General features: G+C 31.7%; 1 protein-coding gene across 1 annotated transcript in view; it reads right to left on the reverse strand.

Annotated features, from left to right (window-relative positions):
* Nucleotides 1–21,191, reverse strand: part of LOC134255301 (uncharacterized) — a 52,851-nt gene extending 31,660 nt beyond the window's left edge. The window contains exons 1-8 of the mRNA XM_062737825.1: nucleotides 21,178–21,191; nucleotides 19,051–19,106; nucleotides 18,729–18,866; nucleotides 17,343–17,466; nucleotides 17,036–17,070; nucleotides 16,851–16,943; nucleotides 3,394–3,531; nucleotides 2,394–2,478 (exon numbers count right to left, since the gene is read on the reverse strand). Of these exons, the coding sequence (XP_062593809.1) occupies nucleotides 2,394–2,478; nucleotides 3,394–3,531; nucleotides 16,851–16,943; nucleotides 17,036–17,070; nucleotides 17,343–17,466; nucleotides 18,729–18,866; nucleotides 19,051–19,106; nucleotides 21,178–21,191 (683 nt within the window). The remainder of the gene's footprint in view (nucleotides 1–2,393; nucleotides 2,479–3,393; nucleotides 3,532–16,850; nucleotides 16,944–17,035; nucleotides 17,071–17,342; nucleotides 17,467–18,728; nucleotides 18,867–19,050; nucleotides 19,107–21,177) is intronic.
* Between the last annotated feature and the right edge of the window lie 1,832 nt (nucleotides 21,192–23,023).

Consider the following 23,023-nt stretch of genomic DNA (forward strand, 5'->3'; position numbering starts at 1 on the left):
ACGTCATTGTTTTGCAACAAAAACTGCGATCAAAATATATCGCGCACTGACTGCGTTCCAACTACCTGTTTTTTTTTACGTCACAGAATTATCTCCGTTGTGCTTTCTGCATATTTTCTTTCATGACCTTTGTCTATTTCATAACATATCTGACTCTGATTCTTGTCAAACTACTTGTGCATTACACATTAAAACGACCTAAGAGTGTTCAGATTAAATACATACACTTCGACGATCATTCTGTTCCATGTACAATGTAAGTTTTCAGTTATGCAGCTGTTTTTTAAATTTCAGATTTACGACTCTTTCTTATTCAACAACCACAAAAAAAAATAATTACATGCAATGATGAAATTGAGTGTAAAATATTTTTAAAAAGGAAGCAAGAGTAGTTTGAAATTTGTTTTTTTAATCCGAAGTCTTGGCGAAAATTAATTGGACTTCATCACATGTCAAGAAAACTGCACAGGAATTAACACCAATCAAAAGTGAATGACAGAATTGTTAAACCACACCAATGCCAGATCTAAATCCGGGGTATTTTTTTATTTATAGTAGACCCAGAACCTCTTGGAAGAAAAGTGACATTCGTTCAACTAACAAAGCTACATTAATTGAAAAGACGTATATCCGACGTTATGTTTTGAAAAGATTGATAACTTGTTAATACTATTGTAATACCCCCCACCCTCCCACCACCAAAAACATTATAAGAATATATGTAATAATGCATATATAGAAATAAATACATACATGTATATCTTTTTACAAAATTTTGGAAGTTCTTAAAAGTACCGTATTTGACATGCACACCTACATTATTTATCTAGTTGCTTGTCAAGTTATTCTATCCCCCCCCCTGGGAATCATTGCATTCTAATGTTAACAGTGAAAATTTACATTCAGAAAAAAATGCGGAGAGGGGTCCCCATGCAATATTTGTTCACCTGATTGTAAATCGAGTGCAAAAAGAAAATATATATGTTTCCAAAATATTTTAATCAGTTTGGATTTTCCCGATCTATTTTTTTGTGTAACGTAGCAAGAAGTAACGTTCGCAATTTTCACCAGGAAGATCACATGCAGGTGAACATAACCTGATTTTTTCCCCACAATGCTAGATCTTGGAAAATCAGAGAGCTAGGAGTATTTATCATATTATAAACACTTTTGTCGAATGATTTGAAAAATGTTCTGACATGTTTTTTTAAACTTATGTGCATGGGAAAATATTGGAGCTTTATCATTTTTAGTGGACCTGTACCAAGACAACTCTTTGACATTGTAGATGCAAATGTGACAAAAATAAAATGAGAAATAATAGTGAAGTTTATTTTATCAATATATTGAAATTCCATCAGGAGACAATAAAATGATGGAAATCATTGTATAAAAATGCAATTTTTAATTTGCTGTTCAAATAATTATCCTTAAACAACGTTTGCAATGATACAGAATTTCAGTTTAAAGTGCTTAATGAAAGATACAAACAAATCATTAAATGAATGATGTTGACACCACAAAGTATACATAATTATGTTTGTCTGAAAAGCTCCTAAATTTTTGCATGTCATTTAGATAGGCCTATATCTCACTACGTTCCATGGCTTTCCATGTTTTTGAGCGGTCACCCGTCCAATGGTTAAACAGGCTCGCCGTTGCTTAACTTGCCTGAAATAGAGAGAGACTCTACCGCATCACTAGAAAAGCTAGCTTATAGCTCACTAGCGAGGCAGTTTAAGTTCCCTATATGTCAAACACAAAAAGTCCGATATATCTTGTATAAAAAAGGTTTCTATATAACTTCGGAAATATCTTGTATAAACAAAGGTTCTAGATAACATGAAACTTCAGATGACCCTTTCTCAATGTTTAAATTTAAATACTAGTAGATTGATCGTTTGTATATTGTTAAACGTCCATCTCGAGAATTTTTAACTCTTATTGAGACGCCATCACTTGCCGATTGAGAGCTGCAAATATTGTCCTATAACCGGCACTCAGGGCCTTTTATCTTGTTTGAACATATATTGTATATGTATGTTTAAAAGATCTTCTTTTGGTTTGGTGTGAAGAATGATAACTTTAACAGGAGGCATCACCGCAGCCCGTTCGTGTAATGAATGCAGTTTTACTCGAAATTTATTCGTCTCAGATGTAAAAAAAAAAAAAGTGATAAAACAACAATATTAGAAAGTTCACTGGGAAATGAACTTAGTTGGTAAACCTACTGAGAAGCACTTCGGGCTTCACAGGGTTTGATCACGTGATCTAAGTTCATTTCCCAGAGAACTTTTATTGTTGTTTATTGTTGTTTATTTCTTAGCAAATACGATTACATGTCGGGTTTTCTGTCAGCATTATCTTATTTCGTAGCTTAAAATATTACATACCTTATAATGTAGAGACAAGTCAATAATGCTGTCAAAAAGAAAACACCACCCAGTGTAATTAAGGCCAAAGAACCCTCTGAAATTCCTGTCAAAATAGAAAATTTTAACTCTATTATCGCATTCTTAAGTCATAATATTTCTTAATTTTCAAATAATTTCAGAGAAAATAAATTTGATATCAAAAAGGCATTCAATAATCCCAACGTCAATAAATTTGGGAAATTTTCTTAAAATATTCAACGTGTTTGCCATGTCAATATTCATTTCATTCACTTCTCTTAAACTTTTCCCCATTGTATTTATTTTGGCTTGGTACTGGGTAACAACAGTACTGTATTACAGGGTTATTTTCGACCTCTCACACTGGCAAACAATTTGGTCCCGTATTAAATTCGTTCAGTCATAGAATTAATTGAACATTACTCTGTATTCTTTGAAATTGCCCCGTTTTAATTTCGCCCAAGTAAGGGTTAAGCATAAGGGACGACAATCAAACTGAGGTGATCATTTCCCTCTATACATGTATGCTCAGCTCAAAATTTAACTATTTCCAGATATATTTTTTGTGTATCCAGGTGACTTCAATGCATAAATCGATATGTGTTATATCGATAGTTTTTATAGTTGGTTTACATTTTAGTAATAAAGTTCATCATACAGAAAAGACGATCAAATCATGTCGCTAATAACGATTATTACATGTAGGGTCAACTTACAATTTAAAATTATTGTTTTTTTTATTTGCATTTTCGCCTAAAAGTTCCTGAAATTATACCTACGATGCATGATGTGTCAAGTGAAATTAAATGTTTTATTTTGTGAGATTTAATATGATTGAACTTACATTAAAAAGATCAAAAACATTCTGTAGTTATCATAATAATAATGTTGCAAAAAATATTAATGTTGTGCCTAATAATTCGTCCTTGAAGAACTATTAATCCTCAGCAGATTTTGTACGCAGATTGTTTTTGTTTTTAATATTTAGTGGGGTACGTACTTGATGAACTTTCCTCATGAAAACATTTCCCTGTCGTAGCATTACATCTGTCGCACTTGCATTTCTCTTGACATTTAAGGCCATAATATCCTTTAGGACACGGTTTGCTGCATTCTAATCCAAATGATCCTATGCATGCTTAATGAAAGGGAAACAATGATCGTTTCATTTTTATACATATATGGAATAAGAAAATACATGACATTAAATGAGATTATAAAGGAATAGGTCGATAGATTCAAACGTTCTTGGTAATGAATATACCTGGTCTGTATAAGCTAAAGATACTCTATTCATGTGTGAGAGACCCAAGTTTGTCACTTTTAATAAATATACTTTAACAACGTATTGAATGTAGGTTTCATGTTAAAAATAAAACTTACGGTAACATTTTCCTCCAATCGTTCTGTGCGAGGTACAACATTGCAAATTCCTTATTTAAAAAATTGTACTATTTTACTTAATCGAAAATGATAGGAAGTTATCTTAAAACCATCCAGAAGAAACATTAAAATCGCTACACTTCGGTTCGATAGGCATTATCCTTAACTGTCTTGCCCTATGCACCAAAGAAATTACGATCATTATAACTGTGGACCAATCCATTGTCTCTTACGCTAATTATAATGTGTATAAACAATTAACTTCGTGAATAAGTTTGTCCTTTTAAATAAATATTTATATAAATGTGCAATTTACATTATGTAAGACTGCACCAAACAGATCTAAATAACAGGATAACTGTGATATAGACCAGGAAACTGATATCTTATTCCATTTTGAAAGAAAGTATGTACTTTCAAAATTGAACGTTATCAAAAAAGTAAAAGTTCTTCCCATTCAAATTAGACTAAACCCTTTTCCATCCACGTGTTCAATGCATTTAGTACATCCTTATTTCGACAAATCAAAACAATTTATAGGATACAAAAAAAATATTTTTAAGGTTTTTGAAAATAATTTATAAATATTGATAATGTGTTTCTGTCTTTGCTAGAGTTTTGCTCTCGCAATATCCGTCGCCATCTTTATACATGTATATCATTGTATATGGTCAGAAAAGTAAATATCTAAAGGCAGAACCATTGGAATCATTTACATCATGTAGCAGGAAATTTTAGGTGTCCCTTTAAAGGTACCATGGGTCATAACTTTCTTTCTGGACGCGCCCCGTGGGGATCCGGGTAAGAATAGGCCCTCAGTACCTCCTTGCTTGTCGTAAAAGGCGACTAAATGAGGCGGTCCTTCGGATGAGACCGTATAAACCGAGACTCCGTGTTACAGCAGGTGTGGCACGATAAAGATCCCTCCCTGCTCAAAGGCTGTAAGTGCCGAGCATAGGCCTAAATTTGCAGCACTTCACCGGCAATGGTGACGTCTCCATATCAGTGTAATATTCTGGAGAGGGACGTTAAACAGTATACAATCAATCAATCTTTCTGGACGCCAGTTACTTAACATACTGGAAATTTCTATACGATTTTAATTTACCTTTACTCCTCCATCCTCCTTTTATTAGGGATAAAAACATTTTCGATTAGTTTCTGTATTTGAATTTTCAGGTGTGTTGAAAATTATATAAGCACTTACATCATTAATTCGATTAAAAGGAAATTATTCTTCAATATTTATTCAAAATATATATGGTTGAATAATAAAAAAAAATTCATTATTGTATATCAAATTATAAAATGATAATAAGTTTTCTTTACCTAACCTAACTTAAAATAATATGTGATCTACAACATAATATGCAATCTCATCATGGGAAAGTGGTGGCAAAGAGTAACATGTAACATCACGTTTAGTTTCTGTTTTATGATTGATTGATTGATTAATTGTATGTTGCTTTACAACCTATTCGAGATTTTTTTCACTCATGTTAAGACGTCACAATATTACGGTGAAGGGTTTCAAACTTTGGCCTCTAATCGGCACAAAGGGCAATTTAGCAATGAGGGATCTTTATCATGCCATGGCCTGCCGTGACATGGGGCCTCGGATTTTAAGATCTCATCCGAAGGACTCGCGACTTTCTTTTAAAGTGCCAAGCGCATGGCGAAGGAATTGTTGTTACTCATATTTTATCGAATCAGGTCAGTCGTGGCCGAGATTCTAACTCAAACGACCTTCCGATCACGGAGCGAGAGCTCTACTGAATGAGCTACCTTGAAAGGTTTCTTTGTTATGTATTGATATGTATAAGATAAAGGGCTCCGAAAGTTGAAGGACATGAAAGTAAAACACATTGCACAAAACTTTAGTGTTGGAATATGCATGGAATTATGCCTTACTTGGAAATCTGGGCGAATCAAACTTTATCAATAGTGGATAAAATGCATTTTTCACAGTTTTTCGAAAAGCTTCCAAATAAACGATAAAGTACCAAGGGTTTATATAAATAAACAGATATAGTATGAACAATGGGTAGAACACAAATTTGCTCTAGATTCGAGTTGTAAGGAGTTGATCCTTACGAATCCGTTCGGATGAGACCGTATAAACGAGGAAAACGTGTTTATTTCTTTTAAGAACATGGATAATTAATTGATTGTTTGATGGTCCTTTGTAGTTATATGAAATGTATATTACTTATACATATTTTGCAGTGCCTGATTTTATTTGTAAGTGTATGCTAATGTAGTACATATAACCTTGTATGAAATTACAAAATGAAACAAATTTACTGATACATGTATACTATTTAAAAAACACTTAAAACATTCTAACAAAACATAGAACTCTTTGAATTTATAAAGTTCAGAATTAAATATTCAAAAATTAAATAAAGATGTAAAGAAGAAAACTAATTTTTGAGCCCCCTACCCCAGTCAATTTTGCACTAATTTATGACTTGTAAAGATTGTCTTCTTTTGTCTGTAAGTCCTTCGGTATACTCAATTACGGAGAGGTCGGTCTAGATTTGAAATATGGCATGCACTTTAAATTTAATATATTTATAACTAAGATCTGTCATGTACAGATTTTTCTAACATATACATGCACTTATTTTAATTTATCTAAACATGATTGATAAAACTCTCTATCAGGAAAGTATTAAATATCGTTATCTATGTAAATGGTCTGATATCTTCTTTGTGTCATTGTGCCATTAATGCATTCCACTGTTGTTGCATTACATCTCTTGCATTAATATTTTTCCTGGCATTTTACTCCATAGTATCCTTCAGAATTTTGCTTACTACATCTCATGCCAAATGAACCTACCCATGCTATATTAAATTAAGAAAAACTTAATGAAAAAGGGGTTTGTTTTTTTTTTGTAACGTCAAAATCGTTGATAAAATTCATCGGATTACTTCACTTATTTTCTGTTAAGGAAATTAAATTATTTATATTATGAAAAAATATAAATTTTATTATTTGAAATAATTGATAAGTTTAAATTCGAAAGTTCTTGTGTGGATTCAAAAAAATATTAAAGTTAGGAAGATGGCTTTAGAAATTATATTATTGAAACAAGCTTTAATTTTTTTTATTATTGCACATACTCTATAGATAACACGGGAAATCGTTAATATGCATGATTTCCTGAACGGCATTTCTCTCAAAATTACACTTTAAGAGTACTCGGATAATGAAATGTTAAAGTATCAAAATGATAGATCGAAAACGAGTTTGATCATTGAGTTAATGCAATGTTTCCAATCATTTATATAACATCTCCTTGTCATGTAATAAATTATCCTCTTTGAAACTAATTATTTCCTTTTTTTGAAATTTCATCACAAAAACTTTAAATTACCTTTTACCTTAAATGGATTTCAAGGAAAATAAAGAATTAATCGCTCAAATAAATTACAGTTTATCGATATCAGACATTTTTTTTTTTAAAAAAGTCGAATTTTCCTTCATTTCATTTCTGAACATGGACATGCGTGTTCATAATTTCTTTGTTTTCTTTGTAATGTTAGTGAATACTAAAAAAAATCAAGACTATTTAATAAAAAGAATTTGAAGATGCAGACATCCATTGTTATTATTGAATTTCATATTACTTTTGAATCCAATCATTAAATAAAATTTTAAAAAATTAAGCCATCACATGTTTTACAAAAATGTATGCATATCAATCCTTTTTTTCACTGAAACATAAACCATCTTCAAAAAATGCTAAAGCTTATCTGTAATGCAAGAAATACACGAACATATCAAACTCTACATAACATAAGAAGCGAAATACTAAAACTGTTTGTCAATCTTTCCCTAACATATGTAGAGTTTTTAAACGGGATAGTTACATGTAAAACATGAGCATATAATTTTAACAGTATGTCACTGCGATTAATACTGTAAAACGATGGGACGTAAAGCAAGTTCGGAGGTAGCAAAACATCGTCATACAATTGAAAATCAACTTGAAATGAAGCACAATAAAAAGACTGTAGCCTTGCAGTGCAATTTTTCAAACACTTTTTTCCATACATAAAAAACAAACTTATTTAGCAAATTATGCTATCAGTTAATTGTTGTCGGATAATTTTCTAAGAAGGTTCAAAAATAAACACTAAACACATAAAAATACCTTACGAGAGAATAAAATAACTGTAAATAGTCATTATATAGCAATCCTTTTTTACCAGTAAAAGATATCTTAATTTAATCATGGAGTTCCATATCTTTCTCTTTTCACACACATTTTTGCGTTTTTTTTTTGTGACTTTTGGAATGACAGATTTAAAAAAAAATTATTCAGATTTTAAGTTTGATTTGGCTCAATAGTTCGAATAAAAATATATACATGCATTAATTAATTCATATTCCAGATTTGACATTTTTTTTAGTTTAAAATACTTTCATCCTTTGATTTATTTATTGCCAAAAATGTTGCTGTGGTATTATATGCTTCTCATAAATACACACTCAGACGGGGATATTTAAGGAATAACTGTCTCATTTTTCGATTTCATGATGTGATCAATCGATTGGCTTGCGTCATAATTTCCATAAAACGCTGAAGGCGTTTATGCAAAAGATTTTCCCGCAAGCCAATCAATTGATCATCGATATGAAATTGAAAAATCTGACAGTTATTCGTTATATTTACATGGTATTGATTCCGCTAATCCACGTGCTAGAAGCCCCGCTTCTCTGCTCTATTTGTTCCTCCCTGCACGTGATTTTTTATAACTGTGCGTATCGATGAACCAATACATTGATTGAGAAATAAAGTACATTAACTATATGTAATCAGGTCCACTCCAAAGACTATTTCTACTTTCGTAGCTATTAACAGCTAGGTAGGTATTTAAACCTACCCAAAGTAGCAATTATTACTTACTTTTTGTTTTATCTACATTTTGTGGCAAAATGACTGAACGGCGCAACATGGTGAATACCATAATTTTTGATACAGTCACAATTATGATGAATACGACAAAATTTTGACCAAAAAATGAAAACTTCATGATTCGGAAATTTTACATAGGTTTCTATGCAAAATTGATAATATACGAAGTAATCCTTTTTTGACCAAATTTTTGTCATATCCATCATCAGTGTGACTGTAACAAAAATTCAGTGCTCACCATGTTGCGCCGTTCCTGCATTTGGCTACAAAATGCAATTAAAGCAGAAAGTAGGTACAGTGAAAACTGTGAATTCCGACGTTAAATTTCTTTCCCATTTTTGTATTTTCCTTGTTTTTAACACTGTGCAATCCGACACCTTGTCTATTCTGACACAAAATTCATCTCCCAGAACATGTCGGATTAGACAGGTTTCGCAGTACTTAGGGTAGGCTAAATACCTACGTAGCTTTTAATAGCTACGTAGGTAGAAATAGACTTTGGACTGGACCTGGTAATTTTATCTCCTACAAAGACATTGGAAATGTAAATATAAACCCCCCGATTTCGTTTCACCCGATTGCACTCTTAAACTCGTGGCCGACATGTAGTACATGTATTCCTTTTCGTGGTCTTTGATTTTTGCGTTTATTCCTAGTTTTTATGTGCATTTTCTGTTTGTAAATAATGTATGGACTTGTATTTTTCATAATACTTTTCTTCTGTTTTAGAAAAAAAAATGAGTAAAATTTGATAATTTCATTGCGTCCGAGTAGCACGGCAGTGTGAGATGTACGTCTACAATCGTCTTACTTTTAAAGCGAAATACATTTAACTTTTAAGTGATCCTGCTCCTTATATAGGGGTTGTAGTGGAAAGCGTCGATGAACGGGAAATATGGCGGACTATGCCTTTTACGATTAGTGTTTAGCTTTAATCTTTGATGTAAAATACTCAAATCTTGATAAAAGGATAAACACACAATAATTTCACCGTATTTGAATACCAACTCTCTTTTTGCTCAAAGTATGCTTAGAGCACCGTTTATTGCATTCAGTATTTAACAGGGTTGTATACTTGTATACATAAAATTTTCATAAAGTAATGATTTTTTAAGATCATAAGGCATTTTCTTTGAGCTATGGTAAATATTCGTTATTGGATGAGATATAAAATATGGAATAAGTTTCAAAGCCAAATGGCTTTTTAAGAATTACAATTTAAATGATATGTAAAGACAAACATGTTTCACCAATTTCATTTTACTTTTATTTTGCATATGATTTTTGGCTCTGTCTAAATATGCCTGTCACACCGATTTAACTTACGTTTTTCTTTTAAACATTCCCCTGTTGTTGCATTACATATGTCACATGGACATTTTTTCTGGCATCTTACTCCATAATATCCCTCAGGACATGGCTTGCTACATTCAATGCCAAATGAACCTACACAAGCTATATTTGAATTTAAACAGTAACAGCGATTATAGATAAATTTTTTTCATCGTTTCGTAGACCTATATTATATAGTTATAACTTTTGTGTCTAGACATTACAATCAATGTTTTTGTTAAACAGTTAAAAATTTCATACAAAAGATCACTCACGGTAACATTTTCCTTCAGCTGTTCGGTAGCCAGTACAACATCGACTTACTCCTCTGAAACACAAATGAATTATTCTACAATCAGAATGCTATGAAGACTTATATGGCTAATAAAAATGTGTACAGAATCGCACGCATTTAAATAACAGTTAAAGATAAATAACAATGTACTTACGAAAAAATATAAATGCATTTTGGGTCAACGGGGTTTTCCTCTTGATATGTATTCTTAATCCAAAAAATGAACATGAATTTAATAGAGCCAAAGTACTGCATTTTCTTCAGATTCTTACGTGCTCTTTTCAGTAAAATTCATTCTTCTGATCGTCATCTTATCAGTTTTTGCACGTCGCCGGAATTTGAATTTATAAGAACTCATCAAAATAAACAAGGAAAAAACCACTAGCATGTGCACTGTGAACTTTATTTTTGTGAATGACTTGAACATTAAACCGTTAAGGACATAAGAAATAAATGAGGGCTGTTCAAAAACTAATCAAACATGTACCTTCTATCGACACAGGTGAAAATTGACCCTTGGACATTTTTTAAATGATTTTACTTTGAATATTGACTCTATCAAATACTGCACATCTGTTGTTAATTGTAAATGAGTTGTCATAATTCCTTCAATCTGTCTGATTTATCTATATTGAAATTATCCATGAGTAATATGACCAGTTGGACTGGCTTTAAGTTATTAATTACCGATTATTTAAACATATAACCTTTACCTCTACTTGTAAATCATATAACTCATATATTCTGTAATACTCGGGGAGTTAGGGGTCGGGAGGTTCTTGTCCTTTATACTATCCGACCTAACGAGAAAAAAGGGCTGCAAATCGTAAGACGGCTTTATCTTCATTTACCAATAGTCCACCCTAGTAGCTTTGCAAAAACCACACATTATCTACAGCCGGGGTGTAGAATTTTCAATATTAATTGATTCAAGATAAAAAAAAATCAATGATAAAACAATACAAAATAGGAGCAGAGCAAACACTAATATTCTGAACTCAGAGTTGGGATCAGGTACCATGAAGAATTGAGCATCCATCTACCATAGCTCAAAGAAAATGTCTTATGCTCTTAAAAAATCATTACTTTATGAAAATTTTATATATAACCCTGTTAAATACTGAATGCAATAAACGGTGCTCTAAGCATACTTTGAGCAAAAAGAGAAAGAAATCAATGATAAAACAATACAAAATAGGAGCAGAGCAAACACTAATCTTCTGAACTCAGAGTTGGGAACAGGTACCATGAAGGATTGAGCATCCCCTGCCGACCGGTCAAACCCGCTGTGTGCGAAATAACGGAAAAACCCGTTAAGTGTATAAGTAATGGACTAACAATAAGTATGAAAAACTCAGTCAGCATTTGACTAAATGATAAATTGTTTCTGCTGACAAGGTCATCGCCCATAGAACTTACAAAATGATTACTTTAAACGAGACTGCTGATATTCTTGTTGCATAAACTTATTTGTCAATAATTTACCTCGTTTTAGAAATTGTTCTCACATAGGGCATGCTGTTGTGCATCGAATCAACTGAGATATATAAACTCTGTATGCAGGCGATGAAGGTATATTGCTGCATAAGTACAGGAAGTTGACGATAGAAATAGCTATTAACGTCTTTTTCAAGTAAAATATCAAAATATGAAACGGATGTGTCAGACTGTTGTATCTTTTATATCAAGATCACAAGTGTAGGATGAAGGAGAACATGAACACGATGGAGGATTATGTTTCAGATATTCGACATTCTGACTCTGTAAAGTTTTCTTGTAATTAAAAAGATTGGAAGAAAAAATCTCCACGATGTATATTTGAAGAAAATACTAGGTGTAGTCTTTAACTTAAATATGGTGGAATACAAGACTGGGTCCTATTGTGATTAATATTATTACTTACATTATCCACGTCAATTCTTTTATTGGCATATTGAAGTTTAAGGAAAAGACATATTGTTTTAGCTGCATTTTCTACAGCAAAAAGTGGGTTTTAAAACACCTATGATTTGCAATATCCATAATCACAGATCCGAGGCTACATGTATGTTCTGGTGTCGAGGAATCAAAAACAGGGGTTTCCTTTACATGTTCAAGAAAATAAATATGTAAATTAAACCTGTGTATTTTATATATTTTTATGTATTATTTTTTTTTATTGAAAAAAGTAACTGGACAAACAGGAAGTGTCTGCTATTAAAGGATGTTGATAAATATGTAAAGCCACTTTTAAAGTTTAGACAGCAAAACGGGGAAATAAAATCTTAAAACGTAATTTTAAATTAAAAATATTTCTTTTAGTATTGATGGAGGGGGTTCTCTTCATTTTTTTCAATTTCTCATACATATTTGGTATTTCAATTATGTTGAAATGAAATCTTTTGAAATTAGATATTAATAATTATAACATGTTTAAATTAAATGTTTAATTAGATATTAAAATTAATAACATGTTTGAAGTTAGTTTCCGATTACAAATTGAACAAGCAAAAGCATAAAGGTTATTACATTGACAAATACAACGATTTTGAAAGTAAAAAATATAAAAAAAAAAAAATTCAAGGACTTTAATGGATTTTTTCTACATATCCGATACGATAACTAGTACTACAGAGCTTCTTAATTGTTTTTAAGAGCTGTTGATATGATGTTTATTTCGTAAAATAAAAATGCTCTTTTGGGGGATTTTTGTTTATTTTGTGGATTTGTTTGCGACTTTTATATTATTTGTGTGGTGACTGGATCTGATTATGAACTCCCGGGATCGTTCGTCGCTTTTCCGCATGTGAGAGGTTTTAAGGGCCAGGGAAAACCTTCCTCCAATTCCCTGGTCCCAACCAGAAAAAGTTCATTAGACTCTTAATGTCCAAGTTTGCATCTCATCTCCCTCGGATTTATTTATTTATTCTCTTTCTGCATGCCCAGCGCATAACAGGTAATGGGAAGTGGCGATATTACCCAAACCTGTATAAATGCAACTAGAAAGAGACAAAATCCAGCTTTCCACTGCCGATTTGTCTCAATGACCTACATTTATACTCCCGTACATGTCCTGTACATTTTAGTATTTCTTTAATTATTTTTATCCTTAGAGCTCGCGTTCGTTATTTTGTTAGACTAAATGATTTATCTCTGAGAACCGTCCAGGTTTAAAATCTAACTCCCATCGGTCAGAATCTTTAATTCCTTCTAACCAAATCTTTTTATACAAAAGTAAAAAGATTTATTTCTATCTTCAGAGCTCGTATCTGCTATCTCTCTAAGCCGAATAGTGCAAATCCATAAAATATATTACAACCTTATTTTTTGCAATTTTTGTTATGATGTTTACAACTGAAGAGTACTTTTACTTGTAATTAATGAAAATTTTTATTAAAGGTTATTATTTCATTTCAATTACTCGACAAGTATATGTAGTTCCTTGTCTAAACATATTGATATGGGAAGTCTTTATTCGCATGCAACATTTATAGCTTAATTTAATAACTTCATATTGATATTATAACGCATTATGCCCCTTGGTACTTTGTGGACTAAATGATGAAGTTGATATATCGTAAGATAAAGTTACTGCGCTTGCTATATCCTCATTTTTATGACAACCTTTTACAGTTGCTATAATAGAAAACACGTTTTTGTATAGAACCAATTGCTTGTGATTCCATTATGAATTATTTAATGTAATGAAGATCTTTTTGTACATGCAATTGCAAATAACACAAATTAGGTTTTAAATTTCACAAAGGCTGTGTATAACATTTGCATTCAATGTAATATTTTAAGAATTAAATACACACACGCAATGTGGCTTTAACAGGTTTTTTAACCACTTACAATATTAAAAATTATGAATTATGTTAGATACTTTTCTTTAATATGATGGGTTTTATTACTCTGCCGATGAAAAGGCTTTGACAAAAATACAGCTGACATTCGAAATATCCAACATTCATTATGAATCTTGCGTAAAACAGAGTTGAAATCATACCCACAGAGAAATAAGGATCCCCAGTCGACCGACCACACCAGTCTCCAATTCTTTGTATAAATAAATCTGCCAATAACTTTTGACTTGGTGGAGGATATGAAGATAACAAACAGTATTCAATATGGAAACCCATAAAACAATACAAAATAGGAGCAGAGCAAATACGGACCTCTAAAATATCAGAGGTGGGATCAGCTAGGTGCCAATGAGGAGTGAGCATCCCCTGCTAACCGGTCACACCCGCCGTTTACTCCTTGTCATGATCAGGAAATAAGTGTAATTAATTGTACAAATAATGGACTAACAATTAGTATGAAAAATGTCAGTTGGCATTTGACTCAATGTTAAATTGTATTTGCTGACAAGGTCATTGTATCGATCAAATAACTTACGAAATAATGACTTTAAACGAGAGTGCTGATATTCTTGTTTCATCAACTTGTTTGTTAATAATTTACCTCGTTTTTTGAAATTGTTCGTAGATCATGCTCTTGCGTATCACATCAATTGAGAGATATAAACTCCGTTTGCAGGTGATGAAGGTGTATTGCTGCATAAGTAAGGGAAGTTGACGATAGAAAAAAAGTTTTATCACGTTTATCATAGAGCTTGGTTGTGAGATTACCATTAGCGTATTTTTCAAGTAAAATACCCAAGTATGAAACAGATGTGCCAGACTTTGTGGTATCTTTTATCTTAAGCTCCTCAGGATATATCGTATTGACATAGGTATGGAAATGACTATTGTTAATTGACAAATACGTCGTCGGTATATCTAAATGTCGAGTTGAAGGCCACAGAAAGTTTTTTTTCTTTCACCTTTAAGATTTTGCATAAATTCTGCTTCATGTAAATACAAAAATAGGTCTGCTTATAACGGGGCGCAATTGGTACGCACAGGAACTCCAATAGATCGTTAGAAGACCTGCTCTCCAAAAACCGCATAGATATTGTCAATCAGGAACTCAAGCATCTTTTTTATGTCATCTTCAAAGTGCTTACAAGTGCGTCCAATCAGAATGTGTTTCAACAAAAGAATTTTGCTAATAACCAATGACCAGGTTAGTAAATTTACGAGGTCCATTTTCATTGAAAAAGCAGCTGTCAATAATATCAAAAAGCCTAGACTTTAATTTATCGTTTGGAATGGTTGTATATAAAGTTGAAAAGTCGTAAGCTATTAAGCTGCTGATTTTGGTAAATTCTTGTGATTTCAAATTGTCCAAAAGTTCTTTAGAATTTGAGTATCAACATCTGATTCACACCACTTCTTGAATATATTGTTGCACAGTTTTTCATTTACTACAGTCTTAGTGAGGAGTAAAGAAAGAGGCTTGGTTGAACATTTACTGGAACCCGCAATGTATCTTTGTTTGTTTAGGATTCTTATGAAATTTCGAAAATCAATATCTATGCTATATAAAATTTGTCGATATTTATTCTTTTGGTTTATAAATAATGCAATTACACCCCATACAGTAAGGCAATAATTCACTTTAACATAAATGACTTTTAAAAAATGCTAAACACTTGATAGAATAGGAAACAAATTATATTTTCGATAATCATCCTATGTCCGTCCATACTATTCCGTTACATACTTATATCGCATGAATGTTAAAAGAACTTCCTGAAATCTTTTTTTAAAACAATTTTTATTAGCTTCTTATTAATCATTTTTTTCATCAAGGCCTTTTACAGTTAATATTATAGAATTCATTTTGTATTTAAATTTTTACCAGAAACATTTATATTCCTTTTTATGATAGCAATATACAATTATCACCTGCCTATGGAGTTTATGTCTACAGTTGATTTGGTACGCTAAACATGATCGACGCGCAAACAATTTCTAAACTAGGGCAAGCCATTGACAAATAAATTGATTGAACAATGGTATCAACAATTCCTTTCAAAATCCATATTTTGCAAATTCTATAGTCGATGCAAGGATCTTGTAACTAAGTACAATCTAACATTAAATCGATTTCATTTAAATAAGTATAAGCAACAAAGGTAAATGTCTGCATGGCTAATCACTCTATACACTAAATTCGAAGGATTACTTTTCGTCAGATGCAACCTTTAGGTGTCAAGTTAAACTCGTAATCGGGAAGTTGATGGTTCAAATCCTGACCGCAACTGATCCAAGGTGGTCCTTCAGATGAGAGCTAGGCCTCTTGTCACGGCAGTCGATTGCACGTTAAGGATCCCTCACTGTTCAATGACTCTGGGTGCCAAGTAAAGACATTAATTCAAGCACTTTACCGATACTTGTATATGGTAACCTCTCCACGTATGCCATTGAAAATTTCTCGAATGGGACGTAAAACAATATACAATCTATCGATCAATCATTCAAGTTATTTAACCTTCTAAGACATATTGTATTTATCATTATTTCTAAAATATTTCGTCCAATTTCTGTCATCTGTTGAAACTTAATCGATCATACGGGTTTAGCATTGTCCAGGTCTTTTCTTTATTATTTCCTTCCAATGCTTTCGACATTTTGAGTCCACCACACGCACCGCCATCATCCAAAACCATTCGAGATACTCTTACACTGGCATAATCGTCTTCTTCTAATTCGTGGTTTGTTTCATCTTCCCTTCCTGAGTGCTCTGTGGCATACAGTACATGTGAATATAAGTATTGTGTGAATCTCATCAAAATTGTTATATGATATGCATTTCATACATTTGATGTAACTTACCATCTTGTCTTGCCTTTCTTCGTAGAAGTTTCTCTCTGAGAAAGATCAAATATTAAAAAAAAAAGTTTATAACATTAAAGTGTTAAAAATAAAACTTTCAATATATAAACTACTTTCTTCTTAAATGCGAATCGAGTTTATTCGATACATGATTAGTCGAGTGTTCATTATTCTTATGATCTTTTAAACTTAATAGACATTGTTTCCATTTTTTTCTCTGTACCGAGGTAAAAATGAAATTTTCTAAGAATAAATACAATAATCCAGTTGATCTATATGTTTATTGTGTTTCAGTATTCATATTCACCTTTCCTTAAGAAAGAGAACTGAAAAAAGAACAGCGACGGATCCTATACTTCCCAATAGCCCTAGCAGGGTCGCTATCCATGGAATCGATATCCTATCCTCATCCTTTTCTTTTTGGCTATTATCTAATGATAAAATGATTTTGAATAAAAATATGTGGACGTAAATAGCATGTAATATGCATGTAAATCTTCCGAACTTTAGTCAGAAACTTATCACTTCAGTTCACGAAAATTGATCTTTATATTATGTGACATAAGACATTGAGTATGTAGTATAAGTCATACATACCTGTACTTTTTTCTGGTTTGAAAACAGTCCATTTCTTAATAATTTAATTTTAGTTGTAACACATCTTTTGACTGGGTAAAATATTTACTCCATTTCTTCTAACATAACTTGCCTTAGTTACAATGAGTAACGTCAAAAACGTATTGCTCCGCTTGACGTTACTTTTAAAATATGTTCAATTTGAAGCCTTTTTGGAGGAAAAACTGTCTCATTGTCTATACAGAAATTAAAGGAATGAAGCTTATTTCAACTTACACTGTATTTTAAACGATATAATAAAACTTGGGGCAGTTTACGCTTTTTATAAATAGCTTTGCTGTTTATAAAGCGTAAATTCCCCCAAGTTATGTTATATCTTATAACATGAGTTGAAATAAGCTTCATTCCTTATATAACACCAGGTCCCCGTAATGTTTTCTCTATAAAAAGAAGAACGTTTTCCTCATTATCTTCGGCAAAATATTTTTTGTTTATTTGAAAAAAAAATTCTGGGAAAAAATATATATACAATAAGTGGATAATTCTTAAAACAAATGCAACTGATAGTACCTCCTATTCATGTCTTCCCTTCTATGAATGTAAACATATTGTTACTCAATTCTTTTCGTTACAAATCCACAAACGCTCATGTCACGCATAAATTATGTTAATTCTGTAATCAATGTTTCTTTTGAGTATTTGTTTGTATCATTATTACAGTAGAAAATTCATTCCCTGACCTTTGACTTTCGATCTAGTCATTAAACTATCGAAAACATTTACACAATTGCATGTTTTTTATTAAATGAAAACTCTTTTTTCTGCAGAAAATATTTCCCTTTTTTGCTTTGCAAATTATTGTTATGGTTGTTGATAATCTTCAAACAAATAGATGAAAAGAGATATCAAAGAAACAATTAACATTTTTAAGTTTAGGTAATTTCAAAAGAATATCTGATATTTCAATGTAAACTACACTTATTGAATTTTTTAAGCAAAAAATTTTTATATATCTTCATAATATCTTTTTATTATAATGAAATATTATCCATTCATTTTTAAATAATTTGTAATTTATTTACCTTATATTTTTATACTAAATATCATATTCACATACTGGTTGATGTAGTTTCGTTGTAACATTCCCCTGTTCTTGCATCACATCTGTCACAAAAACACTTTTCTTCGCATTTATTTCCAAAATATCCCGCTGGACATGTATTGCTGCATTCAATCCCAAATGATCCATTACATGCTAAAGAGGCGATGATTCAGTTGAAACATTTTATCATTTAACATTTACAGCAAAACAGACGTATTTTAAATCTTAAGGAAGGTGGAGGCTAATTCGAGATGAATTCTTGTAATGGTGAGAAATCAAAAATCTAAATCTTCTCATAATTATATTTCATGCTCAAAAAGAGAAAAAAACAACTTACGGTAACATTTATCTTTAATTGTTCTATAGCCGGAACAACATCGGGAGGGACCACCTCTAAAACATATTAATTACAATATTATAATATGCAGTGTTTTTAAGGATGAGTTCATTACATCAACACATCAACAATGGCACATTTTATCAGCAAAGCTTGTCACAAATCAAAATGTTTAAAAAAGAACTTTTAGTCAAAGTAAGGTTAAGCACCTACTGTGTTCTTGAACAACGTGGATCCACTGATTTTAGGTCTATAAGTGTATTTTCAATCAGCAAAAGAGAGAGCGATACGAACAATCTTATGAAATACATTTTTATGTGCGTCAATATACTGTATTGTAATTTCCTCATACACACTGGTATATTTTAATTGACTGAAATATAAGGTCTGACCTCCATCGTGCTCTCTGTTGTGAACGATATGCAATAAGCTGTTGACAAGTCTTAATCAAAGATAAGCGCGGAGTGAGAGTGATGTGCGCTAGTGTGTTGAAAAAACAGCTTATTGCATATTGTTCAATACAGAGAGAGCGCTTAACATCTCAAAATAAGTACAATATCAAACGAAGAACAATTTTTAAAAAAAAATATAAAACAACTTTGCAACTTTATACGTATTTACATACCTCGTCACGAATACTTGTTTTTAAATGTAAAGCGCTTTGGGTCATCAAAAAACATAAACAGGGACTACATAAAGAAGTATACTTATTATAATAACTATAGCAAAGCTCGTTGCAAAGCAACGAGTAGGTCTTCCTTCCAGTTTCGACCGGAAGTGACGTCAACAAGAGAAAGCAATGAGTAAACACGTTTTCAATTTTGCGTCAAAACCTGCAAAATAAGCTATTTTTGGCTATTTCCGGTTTGAGCGGAAGTGATATCAAGGGATGAAAAATCTGGTTGGACGATTATAGTGCCATAAATTAACCAATAACATGTCAGAAAACGCAAATTTGAATTTTCTGATTACTTCCGTTTTCACCGGAAGTGATGTAATTTGACGAATTTAGACAATTTAGGCATCATTTCCGGCTGACATCAAAGTCACAAGTACCAAAAAATCTTTGAAAAAAACTCAAATAAACTATTTTATTCTATTTCTTTCGACTCAAGGGAGAAAGTTTAATTTTTCGACTACTTCCGGTGTAAACCGGAAGTCATTATTCGTAAGTCGTTAGAATTAGTCGTTATTCAAAATGGTTGAATTTTTCAAAAAATCTTGAAATTGAATATCACTTCCTGTGTCGACCTGAAGTGACAGATACAAAGTCAAAAGACGCCATGCATAACTCAAAGAGATGTTTTATCATCCCCGAAAATATCGTGATTCAATCTTGAGTGGTTAACAAAAAGATGCTTGGACATAATGGCAATTTAAAGAAAAGAAAATCGGACAAAAAATGTGACCGGAAGTGATATTCCAAAAAATAAAAAAAAATGTTTGGAGATATTACAACAATTCATCATTCCTGTAAAAATCTTTGAAATCTGTTCAGTGGTTTCCGAGAAATCACGTGTACTATGAAAAGGGAATAATAATAATAATAGGAAACAAGAAAAACGGTAAGGTCTTCCGACTTCTGATGCCACTTATGGCAGCTTTTGGCGGATAAGGTTTAAGTTTCACATATGAAAGTCAAACTCCAAAGTCAGAGATGAAAATATGAATGTTTTTTTTTTGAAATAAGACTTCTAAGCACCAAATATTCAAAATTAATGGTAAAGATTAAACTTTTTAAATCATGAGTCGAACTCTAAGATCACTGTCAAAGAGTCAAATTAAAAGTGACCAGGGGACAGCCCTTTCTTGACAAATGTACGTGAAACATAAGAGGTATAGCACCAACTGTTCAAAAGTTATGACCAACGTCAATGGTTTCAAAGTAAGTCAAACTCTTAGGTCAATGTCAAAGGTCAGAAATGTTGGTATCCGAATTAATATCTTGTCATTAGACATACATCTGTGAAATATAAAGGTCCCAGTACTGTACTAAGTGTTCAGAAATTATTGCCCAACTTAAAAGTTTTGATTTAAGTACAAATGTACTAAAGTTCAATTTCGAAAACACGCGCATTCTTTGGAGAGGGAATAAGATATCAGTTTCCTTGTTTATATTAATTTTACCCTGTTATAGACATATGTCTAGTGCAATCAAACATAATATTAATTGCATTTTTAGGAATAAAAATAAATTATATATTCAAAAAGGGGAAACTTGGTCAGGAAGTCATTTTTCCTACTCATCTAAAAGTTGTAGAAAATGGATTTTTTTTTCAAATTTGTTAAGATTGTTATTCCTTTGGTGCATAATGTAAAACAGTTAGGGATACCTCCGACAGATCCAAAGTGTAGCGATTCTTATGTTTCTCCTGAGTGAGTACATGTAAAAGTTTTAATAAGTTTTTTTTAGGTACATTTCCTGCTATATATTTATTAAGTCACATAATAAAATTAGAATTTGTATTTTATAAGGAATTTTCGATGCTGTACCTCGTATAGAACTATTGGAGGAAAATGTTATCGTAAGTTGTACTTTAACATCAATGTTACATAACACGTTTTAAAAGTATCTTGAAGTTCAAGAAATTTGCAGGTAATTCTAATATTCATTACCAAGAACGTTTGAATCTTTCGTATCTGTGTTTTTTTTTTTATTTCACATGATGAAATACATTTTCTAATTCCATATACATAAGAATGAAATAATCATTGTTTTTCTTTTATCAAGCATGCATAGGATCATTTGGATTAGAATGCAGCAATCCTTGTCTCAAAGGATATTACGACCTTAAGTGCGAGTGTGACAGGTGTAATGCTACGACAGGAAATTGTTTTTATGAGAGAAATTCATCAAGTTAGTGTCTTACTAAACATAAGTAATAATTCTGCAGAGGATTTTTATTCAGCAACACAATAATGTTTTTCTTTACCAATTTAAATATATGTTGAACCATATCCAATCTCATAAATTCAAACATTTTACTTTACTCTTATCCCATCATTACGTTCTAAAAGCAAAACTGTTAAATTACCCACTCTGGGTGACAGAATAAAATCAATCCTTTTCCTTAAATGAAAATTGATCCTGCATAACCTTCTTAACATTATTTTTTTAAAGAGATTTTTTTTTAAAATTCTTGTCCAGGTTATATTCGAGGAATTGAGCAGAAATTATTACTCAGTAAAGAGATATTAGACAAAATTAGTGTGTAAAAATAAGATGTAAATTATCTCAAGATATTCACATTGAAATGAATAAATGCCTATTTGAAACGGAACATACTTCTTTCCTATTTTTTTTTTTTTAGAAAATTGATAATAACGATGGCTTCAAAATAACAATTGTTCGCATATAATTATATTCTTGCTACGTATACATGTACATGATATTTCCATTATTCTAGGAATATCAGTGGCTTTCTTGGCCTTCTTTACGACTGGTAGTGGTAGCTTCTCCAATTTACACCAGAATGGAAGATTAGGGTGTATTAGGAATGTGAACAGTCATCGATTATCTATAATGATTCATTTAATTCGAGTTGCCATAGTCAACATAACAGATCTCATTTCTCGAAGGAATAAAAGAAAACAAAGCAAAACCGTCCATGTCCATACTGTTTATACTGAAGAGAAAAAAATATATGTTCCGGGAAAAATTTGGCAAATCAAGGATACATATACGTAATTGGATCACAAGAAAACATGGCATATGTGGCTTCTGGATCTGAAGAAGCACCATTCCGTTTACAAATAACAGCAGAACCACCCCTCAACCAATGCTACCTCTTCCATTACCAAGTTCACACATTGCAACAGCAACATTCCCTGAATAAAACTACTATTGGACTTTTGTAAGAAGCACTGACTTTTACAGTTGGCGGTTTACTTTGACATTTAAACCTGTGTCATGTATGGAGGTACAGTACATAATTGATAATGCTTAGATAAATAGTGATATCGGAAGAGCTTC

The sequence above is a fragment of the Saccostrea cucullata genome, unplaced genomic scaffold, assembly GCF_032062105.1.
Source record: "Saccostrea cucullata isolate Sc308-1 unplaced genomic scaffold, CSIRO_AGI_Scuc_v1 ctg1684, whole genome shotgun sequence".
In the NCBI taxonomy this organism is placed as follows: Eukaryota; Metazoa; Mollusca; class Bivalvia; order Ostreida; family Ostreidae; genus Saccostrea; species Saccostrea cuccullata.